An 8,637-nucleotide genomic window follows, 5' to 3' on the forward strand; every position below is an offset into this window, starting at 1 on the left:
CTTAATCAGAACTGACACCAGCCCACAGGAGTAAAATAACAACATGTTGCCCATCGGTTGGCTGAATTTATATCTAATGTTCACAGGAAAAGTCTTTCCAGCTGAATGAGGCAGTGTGTTTTAAGGCCAAAATCTTGCATGAGCTGACAGGTTCACATTCATTCTCTTGTTCAAGCAACAAGGGGATGATTTGTTTTGCAATCTGGCAACCTGCAATCTGGCAACCTGCAATCTGGCAACTGATTTGGCCTTTTTATCAACACTGTCAGCAGCTGTAACTGCATCACTGGGTGTCATCATGGTAGCAATTACTTAAATGTGCTGAATATGCGGCTCTGCTTGTTGAGGACTGAGGACGTTTTTAACATACTGACAGGATGCACATATTTTTTAAATGATCCTATCCATTTCCTAAGTCGATCCTGAATAAAAATCCATAAATTCACGTAGAAATGATAGAAAATTAGAGGAGCTCAATGAGCACAAACCACTGACCCAAACACTCAAAATTAAGCAACTGATTGGGATAGTTTTCGTAGTTTTTGCATATTGTTGTTGATCAGAAAACAAGCAGCACAGCAAAGAATAAAAACTACAGAAAACAGCCCAAACAAGCTCAGAAGTTACCTTTGCTTCATCACTCTTTAACTCAAAGTTCATGTATTATTAATGCATCTGTTGTTCCGCATTGCTTTTAGCTAATTTGGTATAAATTTCCAATCAAGCTGGGTATGCCGTAAACAGTGTGACCATGTGTTTCCATGGTTACGAAGCAGCTCCACCCCACACTCCCTACATCCACCCCAAAAGACCAAGATATAGCGTTAGAAACAGCAACGCAACAGCAAGGCATCGACGGCAATCTTTTAAGCACGAGCTACGTTTGTAGGCAGCGATGTGCGTAACTTAACCTCTAACAGCGTAACATTTGCTCTTATATCCCACAAAGGCTCCATAAGGGGAGGTGAGGGGCTCTAATGTTCCCCACAGGAACAGAAAAACTTCCTTCAGGTGGTTTTCTGTCTGAGTTGCACCCCAACACACCTGTGGGTGATACTGTTTCCAGCTGCGATACTGAGCTGATGTGGCCTCGCGTAATATGACCCGCGGCGTTTTGGAGAGACAGGGAGAGCGATCTGATCTGAGCCGTTACCGGGTCTGGGACAGCGTGGATTGCTGCACGGGAGCCCCACAGACACAATAGAAGTCTTGTGAGCCACTCACATAATCGAAGAATAATCCCCCCTCCTTTAATTACACTGAGAATCTGCTGACTTATACAAGAAAGTAACGACAGATGGACCGGGATATCCTTTCTGGCAAAGCTTAGAGCTTTGCAGCTTGCTTTAGAAACCAAGTGTCAAATAGAATTAACGAATAATTAGAAACAATTTGTGGATGTTAAAAAATTCAGATGGTTAAAGTAAAGTAAAAAAAAAAAAGGCCTGTCCTGCAGCCAAACAACAGCAGCAGTGCTGAGCTCGTGTCCCAGGGGGTGAGACTTCACTTACAAAGGTCAAATATTCACTGTGGAGCCACTTATGGACAAACAGTCCGAACAAAAAGATGCTTCTCTGACACTAAACAACACTTACATAACACAGTTAATGATTTCCCCAGAGAGGAGGCGCAGCCAGCTTTCCAAACATTGTGTAATGTACCTGAGTGTGTGCAGAATGACTTGAAACTTGGACTTCTTTCACTGTTCAGCTTGGCACAGAGTGGCATGCAGATTTGGGCTCATTGGGGTGGACAACACGCACCTAAAACCCAGGCAGCGTTTACTCAGATAACAGCTGCTGTTCAGAAGAGGCGTGAAGGATGTGAAGGATCCGATGCGTAATTAGATCAAAACAGACAAACTTAGAGTGGTGATAATGGACTGATTTACACATTAAACCTAATGTGTTGTGCAAAGGCTGTCGGGAAAAAAGACATTTGTAGATGAGTCCTGGCGCTGTAAAAAGTGACTTTTTTCCATTTGCAGAGGGAATCAGAAGAATATACTGTCCAAGCCTGAGAAAGGGCACATAACGTGCACCACAGCGTGCACAGAAAGGCAGAAAAGTGCTCCAGATCTTTGGGATATGGTAAATTATCAGAACACTAATGTGTAGAGTAGGTAGCCTAATCCGTCTGACCCAGAGTGGCTTTGGCTATGTTGGACAAATGAGGGCAGGAAGACTGTCAGGGCGGCTTCATGTCAAAGCCCGAGGACTCCAGGCTGCTGTGGAGGGAGGATGAGCAGCAGCCCTCCTCTGCCCTACTTCATCCACATCCCCGTTTTAACATTGTGTACCCGCTCCTAATGGGCCACATGACAATAAGAAGACCATTTCACTGGGATTTCTTATGCACGTGAGCGCTCAAGACACACAGGACTTTAGTTCCCAAAGACTTACCTTGACGAACAGTTTTTAACCTCACGGGACCTTTGCAGCAGTTGACCACATTATAAATGTCATACAGGGGTAATCCAGACACGGAGAGCCCCTCCACCTCCAGCAGCAGTTCCCCCTCACACAGTTTGCCGGACTGGTAAACCACAGCATCCTCCCTTATGTGCCCGATGTAAGGAAACTCTCCTTTCTCCGCTCCGCCGCGCAGCTCCACGTTCAGCTCCCCGCGCGCGTCTCGGATAATCGCGCTCTCGTTCAATTTGGTGATCCAATGGTTCTTCTTTTGGATGACTTTTGACATGGTTGTTAAGGTCCAAGCGACGCTCGTTAGTTCCGAGGAGTGGTGTAAGACTCAGCAGATTCATAGCACTGACGCTGCCCCAAGCAGAAAACTTCAGGATGTCTGGGTGCAAGTTGGAGCATTATTGCCCTTCTCTCTCGAGCCAAGGCATGCCCCTCACAGTGCATGAATTTATCCTAGTGCATCACAATCCAGACCGTGGCCGCTTCTGTTGTTGTTTCCGCATGTTTAACAACTGCCCACGCGCTGATTCCTCGTAATGGGATCTAATCCACTCCACAAATGCTCCTTCTGGACTAATTTCAGAGTTCTGCCGCTTCCCTTGGAGCAGCCTATCTCTCTTTTTAAACTTGAGCTTCACACACAACCTGCGGCGCCTTTAAGCAGGTAACACGGCAAGTTCACTCTGTTTGCCCCTGGACTGGAGATGGAGAGACCGTAGGAGGGGGGCGCATGCGTCCCGCTCCAACTCCGCGGGGAAAAGTCCAACTCGACCCCACACCTACCGGGTCCTAAAGCTCCTCCCCGCCTGCCGTCCAGCGCCCGTTTCCGAACGGATTACAGCGATTTGAGCGTCTAATCCCGGGACCTCCAGCAGCTTGTTGTCCTTTTTCACAAATAATGGAAACACGCAGCAGGGACCGAGCGTTTCAGGGCACTTAAAAAAAAAAAAAAAGAAATTATAACACCCAACAACGTAAAATTTTGTGAAAATTGTTCATATTTCTTATTCTAATCCTTTTGGTTTTGATGTCTTTATCAGGGAACTCTTTAATATGGGTGTAACAAACCTGTGTAGTTAACTAAATGGTGGGAAATGACCAGATTTCCACGTTAGTTTGATGTATCATTGTGACATAAGTAAAATATTTTTAATATTTATATAAGTAGCTACTTTATACATGAATTTAGTCAAATTAATGAACTATTTATTAGTACATCAACTCTTATTTGGTTGATTCATTGAAAGTGCGAAGCTAAACTAGGTTTAAATGTTTTATCAGGTTTATATGGCTGCTGCAAGACATTCATTAGAACATTTGTAGATTGGGTGATACCTTAAATGATCATTTAAGAGGAGATTTATTTTCGTAAGGTCATATTTCGTAAGCGTATTTCCTTATTTTGCATTGTTCATTATTTTGAGTCCACATAATTTAACTAATTGTTTCTACATTTATAAATATTTTATTCTGCTGTTTAAGTGTCATCTGGAACTATATAATGTGTCGCACTTTACATCCAGGTAACGTGAGTGATGATTAAGATTGGCGGAGTGATATGTAAAAAGGTCGGTGTTCAGTGTGGGCCTACGTTGGGTGTCTGGCCGAAGTTGTCCTCGTGCTCTTACTTTACCCGCAGCCCTCCGACAGTTTATGTCAATAATTAAAGCATCCCAAACCCAGTCTTACAATAATAACAATGACAGCCATTCTTTGAGTCTTTTTAGTAGGCTAGCACCAGTAAAAGGTGTTGCCTGGTCCGCTTTCCATGGACACTTTAAAGATCTACTTGGGAGTTGGCACCAAAAGCTGTAACTTCATAAATATCCCTGAAACAGATTCACGGGCAAGCTAGAGTGTGACCTCCGTCATCTTCGTGGAAACAGTTTCCACCGAAGTAGAGCGGAATGGATCAAAGTGAGGGAATCACCCAGAGGGAGACACAAAGGGCGAATCACACCTGTGCCTTTCACAAAAGGCTACACACACGCACAGTCCTGCACGAGCTCATTGTCTCGTCATCTTTAACACAGAAAGTGTGTTTCTCAGTTCATATTCAGTTGTCCAAACTGCTGCTTATTGCAAGCAATGACTGTCCAGCGTTTGACTTCACTGTGAAAGTAGGTTATGTTGTTCTTAGTTTCTGAAAGATTCCCATTTTAAACATCATTTGTGTTCTTTCTTCTTCTTCTTCTCCTTTTTTTTGTTTTGTTTTTTTCTTTTTGTGACCAAACCAAATCTGTTCAGAGACAAATTTGGCAGACAATATGCACAATTGCATTATCCACAGCAGTGCAAATAAGTGGGGCTCTGCCAGTTTGGACCGAACAAGGAGGGATCAGGTGAGAAACACATGCTGCAAAGGAACACAGGCTCTCTGTGTTTCCTGCCTTTCCTAATAAAGTACAGTAACTGGCACTCTACCATTGTGAGGGCAGTGGCCTGGATAGCAGCGGATGAAAGGCAGCTTTCCATCCCATTTCATCTCAGTGTTTAGAGCAGAGACTTTTCCCTTTTTCCCTCCGTCTTCGTGTCACACAGAAAGTATTTCTGTCAAACCACCAGAGTTTGATCATCATCCCTTTGATCTTCTGGTCTACATTAAGTTGGTGAATATATATTATTGCATGTGTTATATAAATTGCACGCTTGAAGGATTATGGCGAACATAACGTGCACAACGCTGAGTGTTGCAAAGTGGGCTCTGTCTGGCAGTCACATGTCACATGACATTCTCAGCGGGGAAAACTGATGGCTGCAGGCCACTGAACATGACACCAATCCAGGGCAATGATGTGCTTTCACTGGTGAGATAGAGACTGTTTACAAGACCTTTGAACAAATAACTGTCCCAAAACAAATTACAGACATCTGTCTGGCTTCATCTTTAAGGGTGCAGTGTTCCCAACTAATGAGTTCACTGTATTCAGCCGCTTTTGTAATGGTTAGCAACTATTTGCTCAAATGCTAACATATTATAAAACCAGGGTCAAGTCATCAGTTTCAGTTTGTTCATGCAAAATATAACAAAGTTGCTTTTTGTGCCGTTGATTTTGAGAGCAACAGGAGAAGTTTTGCCTCCGGGACCCACAATCGAGTGGAAATCCAAACAGTAATTATCTTTGTTCACATTACATTTAGACTGTAGCTGTTTAATAATTCACACCATTGATGCACAGGAATGCTTAAGCTGAATTTAGCTATGAATCAATAGAGATGCATTTTTTCACAAAGCTTTAAAAAAAAAAACATCAACCTCAGGCTTCAAAAAGATTCAAAAGATGTGCCAGACATGAAACACCTGAGACGATGATAAACAGAGAAGAAAATCTATGACATTCTCCCATTTAAATTGATTTGAAATCCTTTACAAAGTACAGCATAAAAACCTTGTGCACATACACATCCCCGAGTTCTTGAAACTGATTGGATAGCAGAGCTAGCATGGGGAGTAAATTAGCCTAGCTTCACTTTTATAAAAAGATGTGACTTTTACAGAAAGGCCAAAATTATAAAAAAAAAAGGATGAAAATTCAACAATTCATGGGACCGAATTTGTACAAAGCCGTGTAATGTGCTCTCGTATTCTGACAGTCGCTTAAGAAATTTGGAATCAAACCAATGACTTGTTTGAAGCGAATAAACTCAGCTCCAAATTGTCCTAGCTGGGCACGAACCTCAAAGAGGAAAGAACAGCTGAGGTGGACACCCACCAGAGGAAAACAGAGCTACTCTTCAGGAATTACTTAATTCTCCAGGAAATATCTGTGATATATGTGAGTTAACGCCTTTTCCAAGTCAGACCAGAACGAGCCCCTGGTTCAGACGTGATCCTTGTTTACACTTTCCCCGAATGTGCTTCAATCCTGGAGGATTTCCGTTCAGCTTCTCTTAATCTCATCACCTAACTGCAGATCAGAAATGACCGAGCGAGCCGGGCTACTCTACTTGGAATCGGTCAAGATTACAAAACTAAACAGATTACCGTATTTTCCGCACCATAAGGCGCTCCTAAAAGCCTTAAATTCTCACAAAAAACGGCCATTTAATCCGGTGCGCCTTATGTGTGCACCGGATTCCAAAATCTGTCACAGATATACCGCCATTTTGAACTTACCGCAGGGAGCGCCGAGCATTCATCGGGGCATTAAGCCCCCTCCGCATCACTCACCGCTCTCCCTTGGCGTCGCTCACCGCCACGTTCACTTTAGCCGCGCCTCTTCGCTCTCTTACATTGGAAAAGAATAACATCTGGCCACTTCTGTCGCTATCTTTGAGTTCGGTGTGAATCCAGGCGGATCCCAGCCATTCACTCTGAATGGGGCGCAGATTGTATGGAGCTGTACTTAGCGATTGAATCATGTCATCATCAATGCTTCTGCCCATATCCCAGTGAGCCTGTTCTTCAGTCTGAGATGGGTGATGCAGACCGATGTGCAGTTTATAAGTTTATAAAGTTAAAAAAGACAGACGATGTTGTCCTTGACCATCGGACCATTTCCCGCTCACACAGGGACGTAATACATGCACTACTGTGCTGGCAGCGATAAACCAATCAGAGAACATTAGGTAATAGTAAGCCTTATAATCAGATGTGCCTTATGTATGGGTTAAATACAGAAATGGACCCCATATTTGATGGTACGCCTTATAATCAGGTGAGTCTTATAATCAGGTGAGTCTTATAATTAGGTGAGTCTTATAGTGCGCAAAATACGGTATTTATCCAGGAGTTGTCCAGATAGCAGGTACAATCAGGCCTTTTCTCCCTGCTGTAAACGCAGAGAAGTGGGTTCTCAGATGGCTTTCAGACCAAGATAATCATCAATATGTGTTTATATTTATGCATTTAGCAGACGCTTTTATCCAAAGCGACTTACAGGTAGGCAGGTAGGGTAAGGGGGTCTTGCCTAAGGACCCCTACTGGAGGTAATACCTTTCATACAGGGGATTTGAACTCAGGTGGCAATCATACCACTACACTATCCAGTCCCTATCCAGTCCCTATCAAGACAGAGACAAAGACTGGGTACAAAGACAATTTCCACAGTATGTTAACACTCTGTCAACATTATACCACAAACTTTCCCTTCTTTGCTCATGTTGTGCACAGCTGGATTCTCATGACACTCACAGTCAGGAGAGTTGCTAAATTCCTTTAAGCTGAACTCCTTTCAGCGTGTAACCAGGTAAACAGTAACACACTGTTTCCCAAACTACTTTGTGAAGACAAATAAGGCGAAACTAGCTTTGAAAGGAACATGAAAGTAAATATCAGGAATACGATGGACAGCAGTTAAACATCAACCAGAGAGTCAAACATTGTATTGATCTGTCGCGGCTGTCATACTGAAAACTTTATCACAGTTTTTTCAGTGGGGATGACAAAGAGACCACTTGAAACAGCTTGAGCAACATAATCACTGAACACCGTAAGAAAATTCTCTTTTACCACTTGTAATTTATTAATCGCCCCTCCTAATGTTACACATGCAGTACAAACACGGGTTCCTTTCAAGCAGTTGTGGTGTGACTGACTCAAACACTTGTCCACTACAGGAATTGTTTGGCCACTAAAGCAGTGCAAACAAAGGACTCCTGACAAATTATAAAGAGTTATTTACAATATATTTGAATATGTTGTCAATACTTATGGGTTAAGGTTAAATATTTTCATAATTCTATTTGAGATCAAGAGTCTGTTACATAAAAAAACAACTAAGAGTAGCTGCCAGCTGTTATTAGGGAAGAAATAGTTCAGATTTGATAGCAATACCCATGTTAAAGTAATTCTTATGTATTAGAAAGTCCATCCATCCATTGTCTATACCTTCTTAATCCATTTCAGGGCCCTGGGAGGGCTGGAGCCTGTCCAGAGTGCCACTGGGCAAGAGGTGAGTTATACCCTGGACAGGTTGCCAATCCATCACAGGGCCAACACAGAGACAAATGGGACCAACAACCAACACACTAAGTCTGAGGGACAATTTAGGTTCACCAGTTACCTGAAGGTGGGAGGAAACCTCAGTACCCGGAGTGAACCCGGGTAGAATGTGCAAACTCTGCACTGAAAGGCCCCCGCTGGTGCTTGGAAACATCTGCACTATTATAACACTCAGCAGACATAGAGTAAGGTGAAGGATTCTGAGTTTATTAATAAAATTCCTGCATTCAAAACCCTGGTAAAGTAGAAGCCTATTTCATTGCAAAGTGT

General features: G+C 43.0%; 1 protein-coding gene across 5 annotated transcripts in view; it reads right to left on the bottom strand.

The window, feature by feature from the left end:
- The window catches only part of LOC140272371 (membrane-associated guanylate kinase, WW and PDZ domain-containing protein 1-like), a 99,454-nt gene extending 96,316 nt beyond the window's left edge, over window positions 1–3,138 (bottom strand). For all 5 annotated transcript variants that reach the window (XM_072367793.1, XM_072367792.1, XM_072367791.1 and 2 more), the window contains exon 1: window positions 2,403–3,138. In XM_072367793.1, the coding sequence (XP_072223894.1) occupies window positions 2,403–2,700 (298 nt within the window). In that variant the 5' untranslated portion in view covers window positions 2,701–3,138. The remainder of the gene's footprint in view (window positions 1–2,402) is intronic.
- Window positions 3,139–8,637: the final 5,499 nt, after the last annotated feature.

The sequence above is a fragment of the Leuresthes tenuis genome, unplaced genomic scaffold (genome assembly GCF_036924035.1).
Source record: "Leuresthes tenuis unplaced genomic scaffold, fLeuTen1.0.hap1 SCAF_16, whole genome shotgun sequence".
Classification (NCBI taxonomy): Eukaryota; Metazoa; Chordata; class Actinopteri; order Atheriniformes; family Atherinopsidae; genus Leuresthes; species Leuresthes tenuis.